At 43.5% G+C, this 16,591-nt stretch overlaps 1 protein-coding gene and 1 pseudogene across 2 annotated transcripts; both read left to right on the forward strand.

The window, feature by feature from the left end:
- Positions 1-76: 76 nt before the first annotated feature.
- MRPL32 (mitochondrial ribosomal protein L32) lies at positions 77-6,837 on the forward strand. 2 transcript variants are annotated; one of them, XM_025163119.2, is made up of 5 exons: positions 112-319; positions 1,402-1,583; positions 2,391-2,589; positions 3,062-3,202; positions 6,678-6,837. In XM_025163119.2, exons 1-4 carry the CDS (start codon positions 223-225, stop codon positions 3,184-3,186), a joined length of 603 nt encoding a protein of 200 aa, XP_025018887.1. In that variant the 5' UTR covers positions 112-222; the 3' UTR covers positions 3,187-3,202; positions 6,678-6,837. The 2 variants fall into 2 exon arrangements, with proteins under 2 accessions (XP_088006139.1, XP_025018887.1); XM_088150013.1 differs by lacking the exons at positions 3,062-3,202; positions 6,678-6,837 and having other exon boundaries at positions 77-319; positions 2,391-3,025.
- Positions 6,838-8,601: 1,764 nt separating this feature from the next.
- Positions 8,602-13,401, forward strand: LOC148214626 (uncharacterized; annotated as a pseudogene).
- Positions 13,402-16,591: the final 3,190 nt, after the last annotated feature.

Here is a 16,591-nt window from a genome sequence, read left to right on the forward strand (position 1 = left end):
CTCTCAGTTGCAGCCTCTTGTGCACTTTGAAACTCAAAACTCACCGAACGAGCAAGGTAGCTCGTCAAAGGCGTGTAAGAGTTGCTTAATGGTTTAATGGCAGGTAGTTTGACTCGGTTTCCCAGGATTCTTTGCGGTGACCACTAACTTGTAAGTTCCGATTCCGTAGCTGAATTGTGGGCGGAGCAGCGAGAGGTGCCGGGAAAGCGAGGATTGAGTGACATGGCCTCGTTGTTAGTATTCTCATCCCCTTTGCCCAAACTCCGTCGTTTCCTCCGAAGCTGCTGGGGGCAGCTTGGCGGCCACGGATCGCCATGGGGTAAGAGTCACTAATGTGTTGTTCATCATGCTAGTCCTCAAGAGCTCAAAAGAAAATTTCCGCAGTGATCTTCAAGCTACTTGTTGGAGGTGCTTAGCGTCACTCAAGCCAAGGAGGGATTTTAAAGCTATTAAGACTTTATTATTTCTAATGAACTCCACTGCAGATTTGCTAGTCGGAGTAGCTTCGACTCTGCTGTTTCATCTCCTTTCACGCTAGCTGGCCGGTCTGTTTGCTCCCTTGCCTGTTATTCTTTTTCTGCTCTTTCCCAAGACAAACGGTATGGTATGGAGACAGTGCAGGGAGGGGATTTTTTACAGAGAAACAATGTTGGTTAAAATGGAGGGTAGTATTAAAGCTGAAAGTACAGCATTCTTATACTAGGCTCCAAAATTGTGTATCTCCCTCACGTGTTGTCCATAGCCTTAAAATGTAGGAACAGAAAATATTAGGGTAAGTAACGGTAAAAGATTATGAGAGCCAGTTTGGTGTAGTGGTAAAGGCACCAGGCTAGAAACTGGGAGACGGTGAGTTTTAGCTTCCCTTAAGGCAAGCCAGCTGGGTAACCTTGGACCAGTCACTTTCCCTCATCCCTAGGAAGGAGGCAATGGCAAACCACCTCTGAAATCTTGCCAAGAAAACTGCAAGGACTAATCCGGGCAGGAGTTAACGCCGACTCGAAGGCACCAAAACAAAAAACAAGGAACAAAAGAGACTTTTTTGTTTTAAAAAAACAATTGAATGATGTATATACTTTAGGTTGCAATTGTGTGCGTGCGTGTTTATTCAGAAGTAACCCCCTTTGTTTTTAGTGCTGCCTACTTCTTTTCAAGTGTTTAAAATTGCTATCCTAGTCAATAAATCATGTGTTAATACAGTGATACTTGATTATTCAGTAAATATGTTGAAGAGTGTACTGCATGTGGCTAGCTTGAGATGTCATTGGTTTAAAATCTAAATACTTGTCAGTTCAAAATGAACCCCATTGGAAAAAAGTTTTAGCATCCCATATTGAATTTAAACAAACTACCTTAAACAGACTAAGATATGATACTATTTGGAGTTGATATCTCTTCCTTAAGCTCCTGCTTTGGCTGTACAAGCTCCAGCTTCTTTACCGAATCCTGTGGAAGAAAAAACTGAATATGATGAGAATCCAAGCTTTTTAGACAGCATATTTTGGATGCCAGCTCCAAAGTCAAGGCGAACAATTGAAGTGAATCGCTGCAGGCGAAGGGCTTCTAACCACCTTATAAAGATAAAGGTAATTTGTTAAATTTCTGTTTGCAGAAAATTGAAATTTGCCTCTCTTGCAGTATTTCTAAAATGTCTGTTCTTCAGCACCAACAGGAGTAAGTTGGCAAGTAAGTTCAGAAGTATAAATGTACATTTGTTTCACAGTGGTTTTGCTGCAAATGTATAGTATAAATCTGAGCAGTCTGTGGGTTGCATAAAGCCCCTACCAGCTGAGAGTGTGCAATCAAAGTTTGATTGCAAAGTAGCTGGATTTTAGTGTGGTTTTGTTTTTATTTTGTTTACTTTAACTCCTAACCTCCTGGAAAACAAACTGTTTCAGCCAGAAAACTATCCATCTACCCTACCCACGCGGTACCTATTTTCTGCCTAGTTTCAGACTATTTTTTAAGTAGGGCATTAGGAATAGGAGATTCCTGGAAAATGAAAGAATCCCTTCCATACGCACACTCGAGTTCCGGTCCTTGGAAAGGTTAAGGGTGAAATGGAGCAGATTGGCTTTCAGAGACCTGCTCTCCTTCAAACCCTACATACCTCTCCCCCCAAAAATTCACTCCTGCTTCTTCACCAAACAGCCTCCTGCAACCCTCTAGAACATCAGGAATCTGAAATGCAGACTCAACCCTTCAAATATTCCCTGGCATTGGGCAGTGCTGTTCTTGTTGCCCTAGTTTTATGATTTTGATATGTTGTTTAATCCTGTTTTGTACTCCACTTTATTGTTATGGTTATTAATGAAAAACAGATAAGAATTTTTATAAATAATTAAACATTCTCTCATCACTGCATCTTAAGACTCTCTCTTTTTTTCTTTTAGAAAAATGTAGATATCTGTCCTGAATGTGGCAACTTGAAAGAGAAGCATGTTCTTTGTGGCTACTGTTATGAAAAAGTTAAACAAGAAACTTATGCCATAAGAAAGCAAATAAGACTACTGGAAGATGGACCACATAAGGCTCCCACTGTAGAAAGCATTGTGCTGTATACAGGAGAAACCCCCAGAACTGAAGATGAAGGCAAGCGAATTATAGAAAGAAACAGGAAACGTCCATCTTGGTTCACATTGGACTAAACAGCACAGTGGAATGGTTGATTCCCTTATCCCTAGTTCAGACGATACACATCCTGAAGAACAGTACATTTATATTGCAGTTGTTTCAGTATGCTATTTGCAACACAGTATATTGCTATACTTTGTAAAGAGGCTGATTTTTTTAACATTTATCCAGGGATTGATTCTATGTTTGGAATTTATATGGATGGGGAGCTTGGCTACTGTGAACTTAGTGATAACAGAATCTTACAGTAGCTTAAGCAAGTCATTATTTGCAGATGTGGGATGTAACTACATACAAAGGTGTATTTTATGTTCTTTCAACATGCATTTAACATGTATTTGCAATTAAAATAAAGCATAAATTAAATAAATAAATAAATAAATAAATATTCAATTTCATGAGTCCTATGTGTTATTCTTTCATTTTTTAGGCAATTTCTTGAACTATGGAGAATATTGTGATAAAACTTATATGGCAGATACAGCAACTTTTCCAAACTTCAGTGAGAGGACATACTTTTCTTTTTCTCCAAACTGCAGGAGGCATACCCAATGATGCAATGGAATCACAGGTTGGAGGAAGCTAATGATCATTTTAACTTGGTTTTTTGAGAAAGTTGTGGTTGTGGCTGGCTGTAGAATAAAGGACTAAGGAGGTTCAGTAAGCTATTAAGGGTTCTTAATTCAAGAACCTATTGAGGGTTCTTAATTCATCTCTTCCACATTTTTGGGCTGATAAACACTGAGCAGTGAACTGAGCTGACAAAGGACAATTGAGTCCAATATCTAAAACTATTCTGTTTGCTTCTTGCTGTTAATTGCACCTGCATCATACAATTGACTCAACATTTGTTTCTATTTAGAAATCTATGAAATAATTGTATCTGAATTCCATAAGCACTGTGAAGCCGTTTGAAATCCTTTCAGGGCAATTGCATTAATAGTCTGACTTATAATGAATATACTGAAGTACTTCCTTTCAAGTAAACCACTGCTTCATCTTACTGATTAGTGGCACAGTTTCATTTCAGATTCAGTTATTGTAACAGAATTACCTTGTTTGGATAAGGTTGTGGGCTCAAAATGCAACTTTTAAAAATATATTACTTTAAAAATGTATAACTCCTCAGTCTTTCATGAGAGCTGAGTCTACAATGATAAATAGTAGGTTAATAAAAAGTTGGTTAAACTTTTTGGCATCCATTCACATATGCTGTGTCTGCTCTCACAAGAGCTTCAATGCAGAAAACTAGTGGTCGCTGCAGCTGACAGGTCTAGTTCACCTCTCTCATAGAAGTGAGCTGTTCATTTACTGGGTGATGTAGGACAGGAGCTATGAGGCTCCCCTTTTCCTCTGAATGAAAAAGAGCAAAACCTGTGTATAAATGCCGCTGTGTCGCAGGCATGAGTGGGAGAAGTCAGATTTCCCTTTTCCCCAATGAAACTGTTGGTGTTAACCTATAAAGGTGTACAAGACTTACCTATGGGACCATCCTATCAATCTCAGTCCAGTGCATCTAAGCCAAGAACAGATGCTTCAGATACTTCCCCTCAGAAATTAGAGAAGTGTGGACCCAAAGAAAGATTTCCTTTCTCTCTCTTACCTACATGCACACAAAACACACACACACGCAAAACATATATGTATATAATTTTTGTGAGGCTTCTTGGAACAAATTCTGGTGCACTGCTGGGTACCCCTTGGTTTGCTCATGTTAACACCACTACTGTGCGAGCTACACTGGCTCCCAGTCTTTTTCCAGGTGCAATTTAAAGTGCTGGTTATTACCCTTAAAGCCCTACATGGCATGGAGCCAGGTTATTTGTCGCCATCTAATGGGACTAGGAATGTGCCCACCCTTCTGTAGCAGCTCCTTCCCTGTGGAACAGTCTTCCCCTGCGATCCAGCAGGCCCTGCCCTTTTAGCCTTCTGGAGGGTGGTGAAGGGTGGCTTTTCCCCCAGGGGTTGGGATAGACTGATAGGCTTATCACCAATGGATCACTAATACTTTTTCCCAAGATCCCATTCCCAAAATGTTTTAAAGATTGATTTTTACATTCTAGAGACATTTAATACAACACTACAGTTTCTTTACATTTATCTATTTTGAATTTTCTTTTTGAGTTTTTCAAAGTCAGTAAGAGTGTGTAGGGCTAGTTCTTTTACATCTTCATATTTAAAGAAAAATAGGACATGTCAATGCTGTGGCCAATTCTTTCCTAAAGCCAGTTTGGTCTAGTGGGTAAGCAGGAGATTGTGAGTTCTAGTCCTGCCTTAGGCATGAAAGCCGGCTGGATGACTTTGGGCCAGTCGCTCTCTTTCAGCCAAACTCACCTCACAGGGTTGTTGTTGTGGGGAAAATAGGAGGAGGAAGGAGTATTAGGTATGTTCACCACCTAGAGTTATTTACAAAAATAATAAAGGTGGGATAAAAAAAAATTAATAGTTTATCTCTGTACTGGGTCTCATTTTTCCATTTATCAAACATCATTTTAGTCTGTCTAGAATTGCCTGTTTCTGTGTCTTGATTTGTAGAGCCTTTACATTCATTAGAAAAGACTGATATCCTATAAGAGGCATTAAGGGTAGGGAGCAACAGTATGGTGCTAATTTCTGATGCCATTTTCACCTGTTTCAATTGTGTACTTCAGGAAAGGATTTTGTAGATTGGCTTTTTAAACAAGATTACGCTAATTTTTTGCTATATAAATGGGAATTTTCAAACTCTATCCATTTTTTTATATTTATATTTCAGTATAATGGAGACAATATGTTTCAGTAGAAAAGTAAAAAATATGTTAGGAAATCCCCATCCCCAATTTAAGGATTTAAAGTATAATTATTTTCTATTTATTCATTGCCTTTTCTTTTTTAATACAAAATGTTTCTATTATATTGTAAATATTTCTTGCCATGAAGTTAGGGTTTTCTCATTAAGGTTGGAAATGTTTGAAAAGGATATGATGATTTAGACTTCATAAACATTTTTAGGGTCACAATTACTTAATTATCTGTTAGATTTATTCCACAATCTTTTTATGATAGAACTCAAGGATTCAAAGCAATTTTCCATCCCAATGACCAGATTAAGCTAATTCATCTACATAAAATTAAAGTTAATTGATTAATCAATTAATTTAATTACTCTTACTAATTAAACTTCAACAAATCAAGATTGGATTGGCCAGTTTCCAGGTATCCTTGTAGATCTGCTGGCTGGCAGGCATTTATGTGACAATACTTTTTTAAGTAATGGTAGAAACATATAGATACTTACAGTCTGATTTCTGAAGTCAACTTCTTACAGCTGGAATATTTTCAAGCTTCTGGTTCTGCTAATTCTTCCAGGAAAAAAAAAAATTGAGATGAGGCTATCCACACTAGCTTTCTACAACATTTTTTTTAATGCCTTCAGGTCACTTTTTGACTCCTGGAGATTACCTGGACTAGTCCCTGCAGTTTTCTTGGCAAGGTTTTTTGAAATTGATTTGCCATTGCTTGCTTCCTAGGGCTATGAGAAAGTGACTGGCCCAAGGTCACCCAGCTGGCTTTGTGTCCAAGGCAAAACTAGAACTCACAGACTCCTGGTTCTAGCCTGATACCTTAACCACTACACCAAACTGGCTGTCATCTATAACATTACCCAACCATTGTGTGGCACTATATAAAGTCTATCTGCATTAGTAAGATATCACCACAGGGATGCCCAAATGGCACTGTAGCTAGCTAGTATGGATAGTCTCAAGGTGCTTGTAAAAATACAAACATAACTATATTTGTTCAAAGAGAATCAGCACATTTGACCTACTTTTAACAAAATAGAATGTTACACTAGATAGCTTATGTGGATTTCCATATTCCTTCTGATTTTTACAATAAAAATCTGCAACTGAGCTATGCAATTCCAATGGTATTATAGCGGTGTAGTAAAATTGTTTTTATGGTGTGGGTTTGGGGCAGGCTACAGTCAACACTTTATAGTTTAAATAATTGTGATGTGGTTAGTGGCTATTAAGTAACACCCTTGATGGATGCATTTTCTCCAGGGAAAGGCTGACTTAGGGATGCATCATCATCATCATCATCATTTAATTTTGCATCTCCTCTCACGTGCCTGAGTGGTCTAAAGCATCAGCTCTACAAGGTACTTTTTGAGTGATTATATGCTTTGTTGGAATCCTGATTAAAATCAGCAGATGATTTCAAAATAAATGATTAAAATTTGTCCTGTTTCAGTGCAACATTTCCATTAGAAGTTTTTTATTTTATCTGCCTCAGATATTGGGTATGAAGTGGACTGTATATTTAAATAATTATTTGCCCAATTTTATTCAAAGGCAATTGTTGAGAATTAGAGATATTTTTCATTTTATATGCCTTCCATTAAATTTATGGACTATATTTTCAGACCACCAGTCTATATTTCACTGTACTGATATGTTGGGAAGAACTAGGGTTCCAGCATACATCCAATATACTGTATCATGGTTTGTCAGAGTCACATGGCAACTGTTGTCAGTGGGTTGCTCTTCCTTGCCAATAATTTAATTCAGTCCACATAATTGATGACTTAATGGATTTGATTTTAAGGACATTGTAGCAGCAGAACTTTTTAATCATTTCTTCATCTCAGTAATCATCTTGATCAGCAGTGCTTTGCATCACACTCTAAAAGTCTGGAATCTACTTAACTTCTTACCACAAATACAGCTCCACCCTTTTCTAAGGACTTCTGATAAATGCAGAGCTAAATGGGTGCTTGTTGTTGGGGGCCTGAATAGCAAATCCCACAAAGGGTCCTGAGTGAGATTAAAACCTACCAAACAACCAACCCTTGACCAATACTGTGGAGAGCTCCATCCTAAGTGAACTTATCCCTTGTCCCTTGTCCCTCTTGGCTTATAAAAATGGCAGACTAGCTGAATGGGATAAAGTTAGTGGCTGAAGGCTACCTTAGTTATTTATTTGATTTCTATCCAGACAGCACTCAAAAAAGCTAATAAGAAAAGGTAAAACAAAAACTGATAATTATTTTAAATGTGTTATTAACTAATTCAGACTGAAAAGGCCTGGCTACAAAGGAAGGTCTTGACTCCTTTCCTAGAAATAGTAAGAGCAAGTGGAAGTCTCAAGGAAGTGCCAATAGCAGTGAATATGTGTAGCTCAGGGTTGAACTGTGGAGTCCTTGGGGTTCTCTGAGCTCAGAGAACCCCAAGGACTCCACAACTCAAGGAAGTGCATCACACAGTTTGAGAGCTTTCTCCTTTCCTTCACAACAAGATGGGATTGCAGCATATCCTAAAAGAGGTAGGAATGAGATCTTATACTTGTCAACTATCCCAGTTGAGTCAAGGAGACTCCATCCTCCAAACTTTACACTTTTGATTTCTGCACCTTCCCCCATTTATACATTGTACATTGTGTTTTAATGAGGACAACAATACTTTATGCTAACATGGATTTCAATAGTTTGAACTAAAATAGCAATGGGCAAAATACAGAGGGTATTACTCCTGAGTAAATGCATAAAAGATCGCAAACCTAGTCTCCCTGACTCATTTAAATCACATTATAGCCAAGTACATTGTTGGCTTCTGGATTAGGTTATACTTTTTAAGGATGTTGCAGTTTCAGTAGAGTTATCAGAGAATGTTGGTATTTTCAAGTTTTGTCATTACTGACTGGCTACAAAAGATGAGAATCTTGGACTGAAATAAAAGTGTAATGCATTCTGTATAATTTTTTTTTCCAAGATGGCGGCCACCAGCGAACGCCAGTCATTGTCGCTGCATTAGGGGGTTTATAGTTTTGACCCCCCTCCCCCCGGGACTTACCATCTTTTAGGGGGTGGACTGGGTGCGGAGGAGACCTCGACAGGGGGGTTCCCCTTTGGTGTGTCTCCTCGGGCGCTACCCTGGACAGAGCGGCAGGGCGCGAGCAGTGAGTGGCGGTCACGGCGGAGAGCAACGGCCTCGGACAAGCCTCGGGCAAGCTCCGGTGCGGCGCGGTCCCTGTATGGTGTGCCGAGCCCCCAGAGTGGAGGGCTTGGCTGGTCCTTGGTGTGACACACCCCAAGGGGCATCAGTGTAATGCGGCAAGCCAACTGAGCCCACCTGAGCTGAGCGTGATGGAGAGAGTCCTTGCAGACCTCGGCGTGGGCAGCGACCTTCATCGAGCCTGAGCCGACGAGGCCCCAGAGGGGTGCAATGAGCCACGGCAAGTCCTAGCGAGCTCTAGCGCAGCACGGGAAGCCCCAGCGAGCCCTAACATGGTACGGCGAACTGCAATGGACACCGGTGCGAAACATCGAATCCCAGGCCTAGAGGGCCCAGTAAGACCCAGTCGCAGTGGACCCAATCCAAGATCCATCAGGTGCAGCAGGCCCTAATGTGGCATAGCGAGCCCTAGGGGCCCCTGGAGCAGCGCTGCGAGCTCCATCAACCTCGGGGCCACATGTTGTGTTTTAGTGAGCCCCCGAGCAAGGTAGCAATCTCCAGGGATGTGGGAACACACAGGCGGCTGGAGTCCTGGGAACTTGATGGTCTGGCACAAAGACGCTGGGTGGGTTGGGGGGGCTGAGGCTGTTGTGGACTTGCAGTCCAGCTGTGGAGGAAGATCGTTGGCATCAGAGGAACAGCTGGACTGGGGAGCAGCCGGACAGCAAAAGAAACCAACGGCCCTTGGTTTTAAAACCAGCACATCGGAAGCTATCCACCCACACCTACCCCCCCCCAGGGCCAGTGGAGATCCGTGGAGTCCCTCCAGTGTGAGTCTGGGACTCCCTCCCGGGAATGAGAGTCTGGGAGGGAGTCTGGGGAGTGCATGAGGATATTAGGGTCAGGATCCACCTTCTGGGTGGGAGACAGGAGGTGCGAGGGAGTGAATGGGAGGTCCACCCTGCCAACTAGTGAGAGAGGTCATGCAGGATGGCAGAGGGTGTGTGGGAGTGTAAGGTTTGGTGGGGGGTGGGTCCTAATGGCGCCGAGAGCGCGAGCTTGTGTGCCAAGGCGACCTTCCCTCACCTGCAAGTGTTTGGGTGTGAATGAGGATGAGTGGCTGGAAGGAGGGACCCTTGCCCCGGGTTGGGGAACCTGGAGGTTCAGGATTGGAGACATCTGGGCCTACAGCCCCCGGGGATTATGCGGTGGGCTACTCTATTGAGGTGGTGACAGGTAGGGGACGATATGGCAGGAGCTGGAGGGCGGGCCATCTTTGGGGAAGACGCCCCCAATGTGTGTTACCAGTGGCGTGTTCTGGCCCTCCTGGCTCATTCCCAGAGCCTGGTCAGCAGATTCATAGGGGCTCTGGCCTTCGGCTGCTGCTGCTTAATGCCAGGTCAGTTAACAACAAGGCCCCCCTCATATGTGACTTGATCACCGAGGAGGGGGCAGACCTGGCATGTATTACTGAGACCTGGCTGGGGCTCGAGGGGGGGTGTCCCTCTCGGAAATGTGCCCAGCTGGGTTCTCGGTGTGGCACCAGCCGAGAGACCAGGGCAGGGGAGGAGGGGTGGCTATTGTGATCCGGGAATCTCTAGTAGCCTTCAGGGGCATTGCTTCACAAGTTTCTGGCCATGAGACACTGTTTATTAGGTTAGGCGCCCGCGAACAGTTGGGAGTTCTGCTATTGTACCAGCCTCCCTGCTGTGTGGCAGCCTCCCTGCCTGAGCTGCTGGAGGCCATCTCGGGGCTGGTGGTGGAGTTCCCCAGGTTTATGGTTCTGGGAGACTTCAACCTTCCGTCCCTGGGGCAGTCTTCAGAGGCGGCTCGGGAGTTCATGGCTACCATGGCAACCATGGGGCTGTCTCAAATTGTGCGGGACCCAACCCAGGATAGTGGCCACATGCCAGATTTGGTTTTCTTGTCGGAGCAATGGCAAAGTGATCTGAGGGGAGATCTACAGCTTTCCCCGTTGTCATGGTCAGATCATGTCCTGGTGACCCTGAGTTTCTCCTATACCACCCCCTCTGCAGGGAGGCCGGACCCATGCGATTGGTCCACCCCCGGCGCCTGATGGACCCATCAGGGTTTCAGAAGGAGCTGGGGGATATTCCCACGGATCTGCTGCACGGTCCAGCTGAGGCCTTGGCTGCTGCCTGGACAGGGAAGCAGCCGGGGCCTTGGACAGGATCGTGCCTATGCGACCTCTCTTGCCACATCGGCCCCAACACTCCCCATGGTTCACGGAGGACCTGAGGGTGCTGAAGAGGGTTAAGAGACGTCTAGAGCGCCTTGGAGGAAAACAAAGACCGAATCTGATGGAACACATGTTAGAGCCACTATCAAGGCCTACCTTGTGGCAATAAGAGCGGCAAAACGCCTCTACTTCTCCGCCCTTATCGTGTCCGCAGAATGCTGCCTGGTGGCCCTGTTTAGGATCACTAGGTCCCTCCTTGGTAAGGGGGATGTGGGGGTTCATTTGCAGGACCATGCAGAGGAATTTTCAGAGCATCTGCAGGACAAAGTCGCTTGGATTCATTCCAAGTTAGACTCCAAGGGTGGGGCAGGGTCTGGGGAGACACCGAGGGACTCTTCTTACCCAGTTATCTGGGAGCGGTTTGACCCTGTTGCTCCTGAGGAAGTGGATAGGATCCTGGGGACTGTGAAGGCCACCACTTGCCATCTTGACCCATGCCGCTCCTGGCTGGTGAAAGCAACTTGGGAGGTGACATGTGGTTGGATCCAGGCGATGGTTATTACATCCTTGCAAGAGGGAGGGTTTCCAGCTGCCTTTAAGAAGGCATTGGTGCATCCCCTCCTCAAGAAACCCTTCCTGGATCCTACCATGCTGGACAATTTTCGCCTAGTCTCCCACCTCCCCTTTTTGGGGAAGGTGGTTGAGAAAGTGGTGGCATCACAGCTCCAAAGGGTTCTGGAGGAAACGGATTATCTGGATCCCTTCCAGTCAGGTTTCAGGCCCGGATATGGAACAGAAACAGCATTGGTCACACTTATGGATGACCTCTGGTGGGAGCGGGATGGTGGAAGTGCGACCATCCTTGCTCTCCTTGATTTCTCAGCAGCTTTCGATGCCGTCGACCACGGTATCCTGTTGGGACAGCTCAGGGAATTGGGGGTGGGCGGCATGGTCTTGTGCTGATTCGCTTCCTTTCTCTGGGGCTGATCCCAATCGGTGGTGATAGGGAGTGAGAGGTCCCATCCTCAGCCCCTCCTTTGTGGGATGCCACAGGGTTCGGTTCTCTCTCCATTCCTTTTCAACATCTACATGAAACCGCTGGGCAAGATCATCCGTCATCATGGGGTGAGGTATCATCAGTATGCTGATGATACGCAGCTATTCATCTCCATCCTTGGTGAAGTAAGTGATGCTGTGGCCGCCCTTTCGCGGTGCCTGGAGGCTGTAAGGATCTGGATGGGGAGCAACAAGCTTCGACTGAACCCTGGTAAGATGGAGTGGCTGTGGGTTAATGGCTCCTCTGTATCCGGGATTTTGTCATCTTTGGTGCTGGATGGGGTAGCACTGCCCCAGACAGACCCAGTGCGTAATCTGGGAGTCCTCCTAGACTCACGGCTCCTGCTTGAAGGGCAGGTGGCAGCCATGGCAAGGAGGACCTTTGCACAACTTCGGGTTGTGCATCAGTTACGCCCTTTCCTGGATCGGGATGCCCTTCGAACAGTCACTCACGCCCTTGTTATCTCCCAGATAGACTACTGCAATGCGCTCTACATGGGGCTACCCTTGAAGAGTATCCGGAAGCTATAGCTGGTCCAGAATGCAGCCACCCAGGCTATTGTTGGTGCCCCAAGGAGGGCCCATGTAATGCCTCTGCTCCACGAACTGCATTGGGTGCCAGTTTGCTTCCAGGTCCAATTCAAGGTGTTAGTTATCACCTTTAAAGCCCTACATGGCATGGGACCAGGTTATCTAAGGGACCGCCTCTCCCCTATGACTTCAACCCGTCCCACCCGACCACACAGAGAGGGCATGCTTCGGATCCCCTCAGTGAAAGTACTTTGACTGGCGGGGTCCAGAAGGTGGGCCTTCTCTGCAGTAGCCCCTGCTCTTTGGAACATCCTGCCCCCGGAGATGCGATTAGCCCCCGCACTCCTGGCCTTCCGTAAAGTTTTGAAGACCTGGTTCTGCCACCTGGCCTGGGGTGGGTTGAGAATACCTCAAGCATGGGGATGGCTAGCCCCATATGGGCCTCGGCCTTCAGCCTCAGGTTTTCATCCCCTTGGTCTCTCCTTCTTCTTTTTAGTTATGTTTTAATTTATGGTTTTATGTGTTTATATATTTGTGTTCTAATGTTTATTGTGAATTGCCCAGAGTTCCCCCATTTGAAAAATTTGATAAATAAATGGTTGAAAATTTTAATAAATAAATAAAATAAATAAATAAAATAATGCTATGACAAAAATGGCTTTACACCTAGTTTTAGCTGCAGAGAAAACCCTGGGGCAACAAGGAATTACCAGAAAGCAGTGGTGTGAGCAGAAGTACAGGAAAAGAAAAGGAGCAGGAAAATACTCAGTGCTAGATTTCTGTAGACAATGTTGATGCATCTGGGGTACATGGAGCCATTAAGTGCTTTTAAGTGCAGAATTAGTCTATACAGCTTGCCAGTTAATCAGGGAACTGACCACAAATCCATTACATTCAGTAATAATCAGTACCCATGTTTGGGTTGTTCTTGCTCATCTTTACTGGCAGAGATAAACTGGCTGAGACTCTATGAACTCATATGCATGATTTTTATTACTAATGGTTCTTGTGAATTTGTAGTCCAGTTGAGAGACATGTTTTCACTGTGTCCATCACAAACTGCAAATATATCAGCAACAAAAGTTGCATGCATTGAAATAGATTTAAATAAATAATAAAACATTTCCTGGATCAACTGAAAATGTTTCACCCTGCATCCCATAAATATAAGTGTACAATTTGGGGGGGGGGGGGGATTCTGTAGTCCAAAGGTCACTTGCTGTTCCCTAAGCCTATGGTATGTCCTAGAGGCCCCACAAAACCTGCCACAAGTTTTAATTCATAATTTTACAAAAGAGGAGGAGAATCATATTGATTGCATTTAATTTTTAACTTCAGTTGAATTAAATTAAATCAAATTTAGCTTTTTCCAGGTCATGGCAACTTTTTGGAGTGTTGCATTTGGCACTCCCCTAACACAAAATTCAGCCTTTGATCTCCCCAAAATCCAGGTATGTGATGATGAAGGCATGAGTCAATGTAACAAGGTCCACTTTCTCCATGTAGTGCTGAAACTGGCACCAGAGCTTCCACCTATCCTTCCAGCAGTAACTGTGAGTCCAGGAGGACCCCCAAGTCATGGACATACTCCCTCAGGTGCAAGGCTGCCCCCTACACTATTGGAGCTGAAAAAATGCTGTAATGGACAAAGAGAAATTCTGTCTTGCTTAGCCTGTTTTCTTTCATCCAGACCCTAACAGCCTCCAGGCACAAAGACAAGACTTCCATGGTATCTCCAGCTGGGCGTTGGTGGCAAAGTATAACTGAGAACTGTCGGCATAATGACAATACACCAAGGGAGAGAGGAATGACTTCTTGTGGCACTCTACAAGGAAATACACCAGCTTTTCATCCTAATGCTGTATTAACCCCCATGCTCTGGTCTGAAACCACAATGAAAGAGGTCCAGATCTGCAATCCTCTGGTTGAATTCTGATTGAGAATTGTGGAAATCAAAGCCCCAGACATTTAGAAGATGGTAGGTTGGAAAAAGCTGCAGGAACTAAGCAGACTTGGCTAAGTCAAAGCTCCCTCTGCCTTCTTCATTATTTAAATATTGCCACAGCATCTATTATTCTCCCTGATGAATATTCCCATGCCCCAAAATCTGATGTACTATGTATGTAGCAGAACAAGCATTCATGCCAGTAGTGGGCAATCAAACATCACAGAGGAAATGGTAGAAAGTGTTGGAAGGAAAGATTGAACCAGGGGTCCCATTCTGGCACTTCATTAATGTTATCATTCCAGTTCATTGTGGAAAATCCAGTGTTACCACTACCATCTTCTTCCTCATGACCAATATTTCATGTTGAGCAGAAGCAAAGCAAGGAGGGCATAGCCTTGCCCAACCTCAAGAGACTACTTCATTGGTAGCAGATCCTCCAAGCATCAGAGAGCTAATTAGAGCATCTCATTCAAACCACCCGGACCCAGTTTAACACCAGATCCAGGAATTATATTATGTAGATGAATCCTAGGCAGACTAAAGTCTCTGTGATATGCAGAAACAAGACACACAGTTTAATACACTCTGATGCAATGCAAACTCCGCTGCAATTGGACACAAGTGTATACAACCGGATTAGAGAGAGAGAAAGAAAAAAATACCTTATGTGCAGTATTTCTCAGTCTTACATTTTTCACAAGTATTTTTCAGTTCTCCAAAAAGGTATCTGAAGAAAATCAAGTACAGCTACTTTACTGCAAAGTAAAAGCAAACCCTGAGGCACAAGCCCTGAGGCTCTTCTAAACCCTTTGTGAACTTCACAGAATGAAGGTGCTTTGTGCATTCAAAATGAAAGGTGTTTGTTTCCTAGCTGATGCGTACACTTTCCTGCAAAGTTTCTCACATTTTAGGCTTCATTTTTTCCCTAGTTCCATTACCATCTATGTTTAGAATCAGTGCTAAAGGAATTCACTAAGGGCTTCAATTCACTAAGGGATTTACTTGTCTCTTATCAAGTTCAGCAACTCTTTTCTGGAGACAGCCAAAAACCCATCAGAAGAAAATCAAAACAACTCACTCATTTACCAAATAGCTTTTATGAACAATTGACTTTTGGTGGGCGAAGAAAAGTGCTGTGGGAGAGGAGGGGGGAGAAGGAAAGAAAGATTGCCCGGGTTGCAACTTTTATTGTTCAATTTTGGATGTGAGAATAGGTTAAAATGTCCTTAGCAAAAGTGAATAATTTATTGAATGAATGAGGTGCAAAGAATTTACTTTGTGTTGGTGGATAGTAACTGAATTTTTAAAAAAAGGATTGTCAACCTGCAAAATATGTACTGTTTAGTCATAGATAATGCATGCCACTGAACATTGAATAATAATTAAGGGCAACAAATTCATGGAGGTTAGGTTTATTAATAGCATGATGGCCAAAATTTTGTTTTATGCTGGTTGTTATCCAAAATAAAGAGTGACTGACTGACTGGCTGACTTTATGCCTTATTCTCACCAATGAGCTGGTCTAATATTACCCATAAACAAAATGAGGAGGCCATCTCCAGTAGCAGATACCATGGGTTAAGGCCAGTACTGGACATAGCTGTGTATATCTACTGGTCTGACCTATGCCTCCTAAGATTTCTGGTGCAATGGAGGACTTTGTACCATATCTAATATTCAACTAACAGTCCATTGCAGTTTTGTATATGAAATGGAGGTGAGAACAACTTGGCTTTCAGTCAAAATACCTTAGACTGGTCCATTGAAAGAGTTTGCAGAAAATGGTGTACAGTAAAGATAATAAAGGATTTTAATCCATACTGTTTGCACACACATATATCTATAGCATGTTCAGTGGGGACTATAGCTATGCAGAGCATAGTCTATCCTTTTGATGCCTCAGCTTTGGCACTATAGAGCAATAGATGGAGGGTTATGGTGGAACAGACAGATCTAATATGAAAAAGTGCAACGCAGGGCATGTCTACTCAGATAAGAATAGAATTTATGCAAAATAGGCATGTATTAGATTATAGTCAAAATCTTAATAGTTGCAGCTTTTCTACTATGTAGACAAACTTGCCCCGAACAATCAAAATTCCTTATTGCCAGTATCATAATTCCATGAGGGTTTTAAAATGAAAACAAAAATTACATCAATGGGGAAACCGAATACAGCTCTGGCAACTAGAAATTCAGCATAAATATCGCAGCATCTTTTATGTACACATTCTGAGCTGCCCACACACTTCAAACTTTTACTTGTCTCCACCAGAGATTGAAAAGTCT

This window comes from Python bivittatus, unplaced genomic scaffold (genome assembly GCF_059951505.1).
Source record: "Python bivittatus isolate LINGU-HERP-01145 unplaced genomic scaffold, Pbiv_v1 ctg000610_np1212, whole genome shotgun sequence".
In the NCBI taxonomy this organism is placed as follows: domain Eukaryota; kingdom Metazoa; phylum Chordata; class Lepidosauria; order Squamata; family Pythonidae; genus Python; species Python bivittatus.

Bases quoted from the DNA above. Each gene is read 5' to 3' on its own strand.
- MRPL32 (XM_025163119.2), top strand. From the start codon at position 223: ATGGCCTCGTTGTTAGTATTCTCATCCCCTTTGCCCAAACTCCGTCGT. The intron at 1,584-2,390 runs GTAATTTGTTAA...TTTTTCTTTTAG, and splicing joins ACCACCTTATAAAGATAAAG to AAAAATGTAGATATCTGTCC. The intron at 2,590-3,061 runs GCAAGCGAATTA...TTCATTTTTTAG, and splicing joins CCCCAGAACTGAAGATGAAG to GCAATTTCTTGAACTATGGA.